The sequence below is a fragment of the Eurypyga helias genome, unplaced genomic scaffold (assembly GCF_000690775.1).
Source record: "Eurypyga helias isolate BGI_N326 unplaced genomic scaffold, ASM69077v1 scaffold29664, whole genome shotgun sequence".
NCBI lineage: Eukaryota > Metazoa > Chordata > Aves > Eurypygiformes > Eurypygidae > Eurypyga > Eurypyga helias.
Window position 1 is genome coordinate 15,825 of NW_010246300.1, and position 11,849 is coordinate 27,673.

Genomic DNA, 11,849 nt, shown 5'->3' on the forward strand with positions numbered 1-11,849 from the left:
TGCAGTCCTCCTGTGTTGCACTTGCAATGTTCACACACTTTCCCACCTAAGTTGTAGATGATCAGAGGGCTGGAGCACCTCTCCTGTGATGAAAGGCTGCAAGAATTGGGCTTGTTCAGCCTGGAGAAGAGGAGGCTCCGAGGAGACCTCATTGCAGCTTTCCAGTATCTGAAGGGGCTACAAGGCTGCTGGGAGAGGACTTTTTACAAGGGCCTGTAGTGATAGGACAAGGGGTAACGGGTACAAATTGAAAGCAGGGAGGTTTAGATTAGATATCAGGAAGAAATTCTTCACAGAGAGGGTGGTGAGGCACTGGGACAGGTTGCCCAGAGATGTTGTGGATGCCCCAGCCCTGGATGTCTTCAAGGCCAGGCTGGATGTGGCTTGGAGCAACCTGGTCTAGTGGAAGGTGTCCCTGCCCATGGCAGGGGGGTTGGAACCAGATGATCTTTAAGGTCCTTTCCAACCCAAACCATTCTGTGATTCTATGATTCTATGATCCCTGCTCATCCATGCCGCCCTTCTGCCCCATGCGCTTGACTTCCAACACTTTGGAACTGCCTCTGTGTCCGTCAGAGATGGCTCTTACAGAGTGGCCAGCATTCAGGGACCCCAATGCCTTCACAAGCAGGTTCCCAGGGGACCTTACCAACCGGTCAGCGTATTGGGCCTTCTGTTCCGCTCAGAAAGGAGTCCCCTATGACAATAACCTGTCCTTTTTCCTTCATGGAAGTGGCTTTGATGTGGGTGCAGGCTGACTTGACCCTGCTGACAACTCCAACTTCCTCACTGTTTGGTTGCACCGGCAGAGCTTCATGCAAGGGCACCCGGGAAGGTGGGGTAGTGATGGAGGAGACATGCTGCTGCGTCAGGCAGGAACTTGTTGCCATTCCCCAATATCTCTTAAGTCACTGCATCCTGCCAGGAGGAGAGGACAGGGAATCCTCCCTGTCCTGTGTCCCATCTGCCTGACAGGCCTGTCCCAGGGAAGGTAGGGTGCAGTTCCCTCCTGGACTCCCTGATACTCCCCAACCTCATCACCTCCTCCCAGAGCTCTGCCACTGAGCTGAGGAGTACCTCTGCCAGGGCACAACACACATTATGCCACTCATTTCTGCTTCAGTTTTGAGCAGAGAGAGAAATGCATATGGGCAGCACAGGCCACTGATGCCAGCTGCTTCAAAGGAAAGGAACTGTCACAGTCATAAGTTACGTGGCAACAGCCTACAGGAAAAGTTCCCCCTATGCACCACTACACATTTGCAGTGATGTCCTGAAGCACAGGATAAAAATCTTGCACATACAGGTTCAAAATGGTCCAGAGGAGGCCACGGAGATGCTCCAAGAGCTGGAGCACCTCTGCTATGATGAAAGGTTGAGAGAGTTGGGCTTGTTCCGCCTGGAAAAGAGGAGGCTCTCGGGAGACCTTATTGCAGCCTTCCAGTACCTGAAGGGGGCTACAAGGAAGCTGTGGGGGACTTTTTACAAGGGCCTGTAGTGACAGGACAAGGGGGAATGGGTTTAAATTGAAAGTGGGGAGGTTTAGATTGGATATCAGGAAGAAATTCTTCACAGAGAGGGTGGGGAGGCACTGGAACAGGTTGCCCAGAGAAGCTGTGGATGCCCCATCCCTGGAAGTGTTCAAGGCCAGGCTGGATGAGGCTTTGAGCAACCTGGTCTAGTGGAAGGTGTCCCTGCCCATGGCAGGGGGGTTGGAACTAGATGGGCTTTAAGGTCCCTTCCAACCCAAGCCATTCTGTGATTCTATGAAAATGGAAATGTAACTATTAATTTCCTGCCAGCCACAAGTACTGCATGGGTGTTTTCACTGAACTGCCCAACACATTCTTAGGTTTCAATCCTCAGACGATACTGCTAACTTAGGAATTACCTGTACACCGAGGCCATCCTAAGAGCTCCTTCCTCAGTACCTTGCCTGCCTGCCCTCCCACCACCTTGCTGATTGTTCAGCTGAACCAGTCACTCTGAAGGTGCTCACGAATCTCACAGTCTGTTTGTCTGGTTTGACAAAGAACTGTCTCCCATCCATAATCTGTGCTGCTTCCTCTTCCAGATCACTGACTTTCAGTGTACGAAAAAGCTTTAAACGGAGGCAGTCCTGTATTAACTTCCTCCTCTGTTGCAAAGCAGCTTTATTATCTAGTTTCTCAGCTATAAAAACTTAATTCTCGGCCTCCAGAGCCAACTGATTTCCTTACTAGTTTATAATGAAGGTTATCTTATCTCTCCTTGTGGAACGCCAAACTTCAACAGATGACGACAGTTCAGCCGCATAAACTTGTTGCACCCTGGAATTCGTTGATCAGAGAAAAGGATTTTCCTTCAGTAACATCCAGACAGTTGGTCTCAGTCCCAAGTTTATCAATTCTTTCTGCTTAATGCTTGAGCTGACATTCTAGGTAAGGAAGTGAAGCTTTTTTATTCTCCAACAGGTCAGCAGAGCTCAGCAAGAAACTGTATTATGTTACAGTTGGGGATGACCAAACCAGGTTTCTGGTAATGATGCAGCTCACCCTGGGTCAGGGAGCTTCCCGCACTTCAGGCACTCTTCACATTGTATCCACGCCTGGTCAGGCCTCTCTCTACGCAAACCAATGCTCAGTCTGAGCCTTTCAAGTGTGGAGTAAACACCAGGAAAGGCTGTTCAGAAGGAGCACTACCACCTGACCCCAGAGCAATGCCAGCCCACTTGGCACAGGACATGTTGGCTGCCCCGGAGCATCCCATGTCTCCCCTCTCCTGGAGACACCCCATCCATGGTGGGGCATCCCTCCTTGCAGTAACCACCAGGCCAAGCTCCACAGGTTCTCACCTCAATTCCCTACAGGAAGGAGCCTAGCCAACCCTTGGCAACCTCTGCTCCTCCTGGTAGCACATTCCCACCCACCCTGGCCAAGGGAAACTCCAGGCCTACAACACTGGCAAAGGTCAGAGCAGTGGCAAACGGATTCCTGCGCTATCATGCAGGCTGCATTCCCGCTTCACAAGTTCATCTGTGCCACCTCTGCCTCCCAGTAGCTGTTGAGTTTCTGTCCCAGCACAGCATTCATCTGTCGGGAAGGAAGAACTCGGTAAGAAGCTGGGAAGTTTGCACTCGCACAACAGGCAGTGCAAGGAACAACCAAGGCAAATGAAAACTCCTTCCCCAAGAACTTGTCTTAGACTTGGGATTGCAGGTTTTAGGTTGGCACCTTCTGTATCACCCACTGCACAACCACAAAAATGGGCCACTATCATCACAGACTCACAGAATGGTTTGGGTTGGAAGGGACCTTAAAGATCATCTAGTTCCAACCCCCCTGCCATGGGCAGGGACACCTTCCACTAGACCAGGTTGCTCAAAGCCTCATCCAGCCTGGCCTTGAACACTTCCAGGGATGGGGCATCCACAGCTTCTCTGGGCAACCATAAAAAAATTCAGACTACAGGTCCCTTTCCCCAAGTGCAGCCTTTCCCAAAGCGTGGAGCGCCGCACTCCCAGGAGAGCAGGAGCTAATGCCTGGAAGGAGAACGTTGCCTGCTTCTGCGGCACCCCTTAACTGGAGGCTCCAGGTGAGCATCAGACCTTTTCTTTTGGCATTATAGGTGCATTCCTGGTTTGGGCGGCTCTGCTAAAGTGTACATGAACACAGGCTCCATTTTATTTCAGAGGAGTCTCCTCAGGGATGGCATCTTGTGAGGGAATGAGCTGGAAGAACACAGAGACCGCGTCCTTTTGTCAGCCCAAGGCTATGTTTGCATCAGACTTCCAGGGTAAAATTCTCCATGCTCTCCGGGGGCACTAGAGAAGGAAAAAATGGGCTAGTCTGGGGCTACTTCCCAATAAACAGACCTAAGAACATCTGCAGTGCTCAGAACAAAGTCTGTATCGCAGCAAAACCCCCTCCAAGCAGCAGCCTTGGGCACAGGGCTCTCTTAACGGTACTTTGCCTTCTTCAAAGTCCTCTTTGTTGTGTGCTTGATTCAGGAAGTTGCAACCAACTACACCACTCACACCTACACTTCCTCCCTGCATCAGGGGCCAGAAATGAAGGGAAAGGGCCGTTTTAGCCAATTCTGCTCAGAACAAAAAAAAAAAAGGGTAGTCCTTCAGGGAGTGCTGACACCCCAAACCCTTGATACAAAGGTTGATGGCAACACCATGGGGAAGAGACAAGTCCAACTGCTCACCTTCCTTTGACAGCCCACCTTCCCGCAGGGTCTGCTGAGCCGGCTGTTGTGGTACACCATGATCCCGTAGTGGGTTTTACCCTCGCGAGTGATTCCAAAGGTGATCTTCACCCTTCTGCTCTGCAGGGAAATGTGTCAAGGAGAAAATAAACACGCTCCAGAGGGGGAAGCGGGGGAGATGCAGGAGTTGCACAGGAAGGAGTGAAACACTCCTGAGGCCACAGCACCAAGCAGCCCACGCTGCGTTCCTCAGCACAACACCTTCCCTCTTCAGCAGGGAGAAAGCGCTCGGCCTTGGCCTGCTAACAACAACCCCATGCACGCAGCCAACAATCAGAGATAAGAACATGCATAAGTCTCTGTAATCAACATCATTCTCATACCAAATCCAAAACACGGCACTGCATCTATTAGGAAGAAAATTAACTCTATCCTAGCCAAAATCACCCTAATAATAGAATCATGGAACGGTTTGGGTTGAAAGAGACCTTAAGGCCCATCTAGTTCCAACCCCCCTGCCATGGGCAGGGACACCTTCCACTAGACCAGGTTGCTCCAAGCCTCATCCAGCCTGGCCTTGAACACTCCCAGGGATGGGGCATCCACAGCTTCTCTGGGCCACCTGTCCCAGTGCCTCCCCACGCTCGTAACAGAACAGGCAAGGTCTGGCCAAAGAAAACTGCCTTGGAGTATATCCCAAATGAGATAACTAATGACTAACAATTTTCCTTGCGATAAGATAAATGACCGATGTTTACAGAACCAAATCATGCCCATCCAGTCAGAGCTGAAGAAACCTTAACAACTAACAATGACACGAAGGTGCACCCAAGAGCGAGCTCTCCTTCAGCATGCTCTGACAGCACAAATTCAGCTCTAGGCAGATGAGTGGTGCAGATGGCCCAGACTACAGACTAGGTTTAGAAGGCAAACTGTGGGCTCAGGATTAAAATATTTCATTAACCACTTTTTGTCTAAATATATATTTAATTTGCTTACTTCTCAGAGTCAGAGCTCTGGTGTTTGCAACGGCCGCAGTCATCGTGTGCTCTCCAACACAACGCTACCTTACCTGCACGCAGCAGGTGCTCAACTCCCCGGCTCGAGGGGCTGTTATTTTACACACACTGGCTGTGCAAGGCCGAAGCACCTTGGAAAGCAAGCGGAAAACCACTGCTGCTTGGGCACCACCTCTACAGGTTTCCAACCTGCTGCGTTTCTGCGCATCACCTCAAAACACAGCAGCGGTGCAATCCCTGGGGAGAGCATTAGCACTCAGAATGAACTACTGGGAAGCTACAAAAGCGGGAAAGCAGCTTTGTTGGCTCTCCAACTCCTAAGTACGTAGGTACAGAACTTATGCCTTTTCATCTTTGGTCAATCTTTTCAGATTAACATGACAGTAATTCATGGCACAAAACGACCTTTAAAGCCCATGTGAGGTGGGGGGGATAAAGGATGCTCAGGTGGAGTTTAAAACAGCAAAAGCACAGTTCTCTCTGGAAGAGATCCGAAGGGTAGATTGTTCTTTGCACTTGGCTTTACTGGGGATACTGGTTTCTGTTTCATGGATGCTGTTCTCCAAAAGCACGTATCAGCACGTAAGCCAAAAGTCATCTTTCTCCCAAAAAGCTGGGGTGGCCTAGGAGTGGGTGTTGGGAATGAGGATCAACACACTCCAAGAACTCAAATGACCAACTTCTAGTCAGCCAGCAGCTGCCGAGGAACAGGCCAGAGGGGAAGAAAGGCTTTTCTGGCCTCATTATACATCCTGATAAAGTGTTTATTCCACTGCATTGAATAATGCTGTAATTTAAAGTACGTTTCAGTGGATATTTTCTCAAGCAAAGCTGACCAGTAGCAAAAGCCTCAGCCTTTTCTCCACCTCATTCTCCTGACACAGCACATCAGCCTTGGGCTACGGCAGGAACTGGCTCACACACAAGGTGAGCCGTGAGCCCTGTCACCCACTGCTCCAGCAGAAGCAGCTTTGAGGGCTCCCTCCTAAGTCTCACATCAGGATCTGGCTCCTCAAAGATGACCAGAAGATAGGAAGGAGAAGATAATTCAGCCTCTCCATTCATTCAAATCCTGGGTTTCTCTGTGCATCAGACCAGATGGTCTGGTCCGAGCCCAGCTGTGAGGTTGGCCTGGAAACCCCAGTGTGCAGAGGCCGCTGTGGGCGCGGGATGCCAAGAGATGGCAGGAAGGATGGGATAAGTCTTGGCTTGTAAAAGTCATATTCAACATTGGCTATGCTCTTGGTGATCAGCTGAGTGTTCATCTTCTTCTGTTGCAGGATGATCTGCCTGCGAGGCCCCAGGTACGAGGTCCGGCAGTATGCCTGGGAGAGGGGATGGCACAACGGAAGAGGCAGGGCAATCCTAGTCGCGTGCAGCCTTTTCCAAGTGAACCCAAAATCTAGTTTGGATTTAACATCTTTCATCCTCTGTGAGTCATACACAGAATAAAGCTGGGCAAGAGACATCATTCTCCCTTTCAGCTCTCGTCAACTTACTCCACTTCCAGGACAGGAAATGCTAGAACCATGTTCTAAGAGTGCAGAGCCTTTCTGCTGGGAATCTCTCTGTTGTCTGCAAGGGATTCTGTTATCCCAATATCATGCTCATCCATATCAAAATCCAGCTACAGCTTCCTGTCTTAATTTCTGACAACCAGCAAACACAAAAAAAAAAGACTGTCCTCCAATCACTAGCACCCCAGTCTGCTCTTCTGTATCAGAACTAAGGGAAGTTCCTAAGGGAACTTCCCGAGCAGTGGATAAAACAGTGTATTTCACACACTCCACAGATCTCATTAGTCAGTCATTTAATTACAGGAATTTCTGTGCAGAACACCAAAGTAGCAGAACACTTTAGAAGAACCTTGAAACATGGAAGTTCCATTGCACAGACGGGAAAAGGAAGTTAATGTATTAATTGGTTTCCTCTAGGGAAAAAGAGCACGCCAGAGACAGACAGAATGAGACCCACCTCTCCTCCCTCCCAGCGTGGCATCCCAAGCACTCAGTCACAGAGGGAGGAGGGAGAATTCCCTGCATTTATTCCTCCAGTGGCCAGGCTGGAGGACAGCGGGCTTAGACCCCCCAAGACCAGGGGCTGCCCCAAATCTGTCTCTACTTTTAGCTCTTCCCCACCCTTGGGGCACTGCTGCCGCCCCAGCCCCTGCCTGCCAGTGCTCCAGATGAGGATGCATGCCCTTTTTGTCTCGAATGGCATCGATCGGTGCCAGCAGCTCCTCCCTGGCACTGAAGAGGGTACACTCCAGGGTGGCCCCCAGGCTAGGCAGAGTCTGCAGTAGCAATCTGTCCCTCTAGAAGCCGCAATCCAGAGCAGGGGTGCCCAGTCCATCTACCTCCCTTCTGCCACAGAGGCACAAAGAAAACCCAGCTCCAAAGACCTGGCCACAAGCCTGACGCTCCTCTGGAGAAGTGTGACGCGGGAGAGGCGACAGGAGGATGGTCTCAGAGAAAGACGGAGCCAGGACAGACATGACAACAGGAGGCTTTGAAGTTAACTACTTAACAGTATCAAGCCGAGGAGGGGGCAGCAATGTCACACCACTCACGAGCGATGCCGAGGAGCTGTATATTCTCAGCTCCCTTCAGCACGAAGGAGACACACGTGGCAGCACGCCCGCACACCTAGGAGGCACCGAAGGCCATTGCAGTGCAGAAAAGCAGCAGAGCACAGCTTGGGCAGGATCTGTGTGGCGGGGGAACAGGACACAAACAGGCAGCCCACAGCGTGACCGCGAAGGCTTTCCAGGAGCCAGGTTAGCAGCAGGTGCCCCCAGGCAGACACACACGTTCTAGCCCAAGGGAAAAGGAACAGTGCTGCGGGGCAGTGTTAGCAGCAAGGCTGACACCGGGATATTGCAGGCACAGCACTGCTCCCAGTTATTCTCGCCCTCTCCAAACACTGCTGCGCACGCGTGGCTGCGGGACGGCCGCAGGCAGCCTGTGCCCTCAGCATCGTGGCAGTGCCACTGGCCCCTCACATCCCCTGGGAGGAGGGTAGCAGCTTGGCCACGGGAGACCGTTTAGCTGGTTGAACGACACCAGTGGGATAATCACAGCATGGACACAGTCCATGCAGGTCTGGGAAAGCAGCCTCATGCTGAGAGCCCCTCCAGTCTTGGTGAAGATGGCAGCATCCTTCCTTCCCCAGCTGCACGGAGCCAGGCCTGAAGCCACACAATCCATGAACAGGTAGTGTCTTCAGGGCCTTCTCTGTGAAACCGAAGCTGAAAGCAAGCGAAGCAGAAAGGGGCTGGAAGTGGGAAGCACGTGCCTCACTCCAGGCACAGGTCCCATTGCCGCTCTGAACTTCTGCAAAGGGAGCTTAGCCCCTGTAAGGCTCAGGGTGGCTGCAGTGAAAAATCTTGCCGGTCCCATGCTGCCTTCATCACTGACGGACCACATAAATGGTCAGGAAGCGTTACTCACAAGGCGGATTTCCTTAGCACCTAGGGAAGGGCTCCAAACCCTAATTTAGCCTAAGCACCTTCACAACATTTTCTACGTTAGGGACGGGGAAATGAAGCAGAGGAGCAAGGCAAATCTGTCTCCAGCACTGCACACCCAGGCCAACAGCCAGCCAGGGAAACCCCATGTGCCTGTTCATAATGCTGCACCCAGCCCCACCTCCCACTGTCCCCCGGGACAGTTTGTGCCAGCAAGCGCATGGCCCTCCTCGGCCGCACACAACAAGGCAGGAAGGGGACAAGGCCTCTGGTTTTTACTTCTTGACCCCACTCACTTTCCTGAAGCGCCGTGTCTTCCGCATTTAAAGAAACAAAGTTCTCTGCTTTGCTCCCCACCATTTTGCTTGGATCAAACAGAATGGTCAGACAGAAACAAAGCCAGGCCCCAGCCCCTTCACCCCTGTGCATAAACTATAGCAAAAGAGAAAGGGCAGGAGTTTTGCACCAAAAAAAACAAGGGGCAACCAAAGAAGCATCAGGAAGGTAGAGCTGTTTTGACAAAAAATCCCTCATCCTGGCAGAGGCCTTTCTGCGATTGCACGCAAACAGCCCTGGTAAAGCCATACCCAATCTGTAAGGCTCACACAGCCGACGGCTCAAGCAAAAGCTTAAAAACTACTTCCACTGAAGTTAGTTATGTAATTAAGAGATAAGCCCTCCTAAACTGAAATTTCTTATCACACAGCATCATGCTTTAAATGTCTTGCCATTAGCCTGCCCCACGCTTCCTCATCGCGACAGAAAAACACTTCACACAGAAAGATTAATGTGATGTAAACACATCCTCCAAAGCCGTGACCCATTTCAGCATCCACAGGGTACCACAGACAAGAGGGGACGCTCCTCCGTAACACGAGTCCACAGAAAAGGACTCTGGGTCTGACTTCAGGCACATACGTTGCTTTACACAGACCCTCTCTCTGTCCCAGCACAAACGCATCTCCTCTGCTTATCACGCAGTTTGCACACCACGGAGCCAAACAGCTTACGTTAGGGTGGTTAATGCCCAGCAAAGGTTTGCTGTGAGGGGTGTGCCCACCTCCTATGCATTAAGGCGGTCGGTGCACACGTACAAGAGCAGTTATTTTGCACCTCTGCACACTGGGAAGGTCAGGAAAAAGCAGGGAGAAGTGTACACATTAATGCTGAATGCTTACGATTGGAAGCCAAAGGCCAATTCAGGAATGAAGAGCATGCCAGCAACTTGGCTCTGCTGGGAAAGCCTGGGCTCCCTCAGCCACCATCACCAAGAGCTTGGATACTGCTCTCCCAGGAGCACTGGGATGCTGTGGGAAGCATATGACATTAGCTTGCCTTGTTCATAAAAGGCACTAAAACAGGTCAGCAGATAAACCATGGCATCAGCCACAATGGTACCTCACCAGAGCAACCACCCTCCAGGCCACAGGGCTTTAAGGGGATCAAAAGTGAGGAGCCACGACGTCCTTGCAGTCCTAAAACACCTGTGTAATCAGATACCTGTGCAGCCAAAGCATCTGGAGGAACAGGGGCAGCCTTTTTTCCTGTCCTACAGCAACATGTCTGCTGCTGCCAAGGATGGGGCAGCAGCCCTACCGGTCCCTGCGTCAGCCGGGTACCCCAGCTCCCAGCACCGAACCCTGCTGACACAGTCCTACATCAGCAGCGCGCAGCACCTTGGCTCTAGAAGACCTGAGCAGGACAAAGGTGAACAAACACAAACCAAGGAAATACCACAATAAATACATTTATTTACAAGGCTTCCTCCTGCCCTCCTTGCCACAAAGGGCAGAGAAGGCAGACACATATGTGGAACAGGAGGAAAAAGCCAGTACACCCCAAGAGTGTAAGGACAGTGCCCATCTCTCTAAAGGAAGAGAGAGTAGTCCGCTGCTCTCCCCTCCCCCACCAAGATTTATGGACATGCATGCTAAGTCCCAACAGTCCTTCACTGTCCCAGTCACGACCAAGGAGTTCCCATAGCCCACGCAAACCCACAAGGTTCCCAGCTACCCATCCGTCACTTGGCAGGGGGGTTCTCTCTGGCAGAGGCGCAGGGGATGGCAGGGTCAGCCTCTGGTGAATGCCCCTTGCTTTTCCCAAACGCGATCACCAGCGGCTTCCCCTGCAGATTGTACCCATTCACCAACTGCATGGCGTCCCGGGCCGACTGCGTATCTGCAACGAGAGGGCGAAACGGGCGCAGGCTGCACGGCGAGTTCTGGCACAGCCACGCGCGGCCGTCACGCGCGTTCCCCGCTCACACACCCTCAGCCTGCACCGCGATCCAGCGCGGCACTGGGATGCTCCGGCCAGCACAACGCGCTGAATGTAAACACAGCGCGTAACAGTCTGCATCCCTTCCGTCTTGATGAACCCTTTTCCAGTCCAGGGAAAAAGACTATGATGTGACAGAAGGATGAGGGACTGAACTCCACTCCTTCTCCTTGGAGAGCAGGCTTGGCACCAGCCCAGGGCCCTGCGGGAAGATATGGCACCTTCGTGGACCAGGGAAGAACTGAGAGGCACGAGGCAGCGACTCACCAGGGAAAGTGATGAAAGCCTGACCCCGCATCCGGCCGCTCAGGAGGCGGAACTGGATGGGTGGGCTGTCCTCCTTCTGGAACCGAGCAAACAAGGACACCAGGTCCTTCATCGTCACTCGAGGGCCCAGGTTCTTCAAATACAGCACCTGTTCCAGCGAGACAGAGGGTCAGCTGGCCTGTACCACGCAAACAGACACCTTTCAACCTGGTCCCAAGTACATACACCTCAAAGGAATGAATTAGTTATACCCTCTGCCATCCCAGACTCCTCTTCCCACCTGCATGCTAACAGTGGAGTTTGGAAAACAGGCAGGTGTATGGAGAAAGGCAGCTCTGGACTCACCGCATCATCATGCCTGCTGGTGCCTAGTGCTGACAGCTCTGGTTACTCATGAAACACAATAAGCTCCAGCTACCAGTTAAGCACAGTCTGAGTAACACCACACCTGGTCTCAGATGCAAACAAGGAGAGGACATCTTGACTAGTGACCTGCCAGAGCCAGGAAGAGCTGGTGTCAGAAGTACAGCTCTCTGCCAGGCTGGGTGACTTCCCAATAGACCCAAAGCTCCCCTTCCCTCCCAGAGTGGAGGGTGCTCTCCCTTGGCCAGGAAGCTCAACCAAGCACC

General features: G+C 52.0%; 1 protein-coding gene across 1 annotated transcript in view; it reads right to left on the bottom strand.

Moving 5' to 3' along the window:
- Positions 1–10,696: 10,696 nt before the first annotated feature.
- The window catches only part of LOC104508652 (RNA-binding protein 41-like), a gene marked incomplete at its 5' end in the record, with an annotated part of 1,841 nt that continues 688 nt past the window's right edge, over positions 10,697–11,849 (bottom strand). Inside the window, 2 exons of the mRNA XM_010150354.1 lie at positions 10,697–10,854; positions 11,221–11,368. Of these exons, the coding sequence (XP_010148656.1) occupies positions 10,697–10,854; positions 11,221–11,368 (306 nt within the window). The remainder of the gene's footprint in view (positions 10,855–11,220; positions 11,369–11,849) is intronic.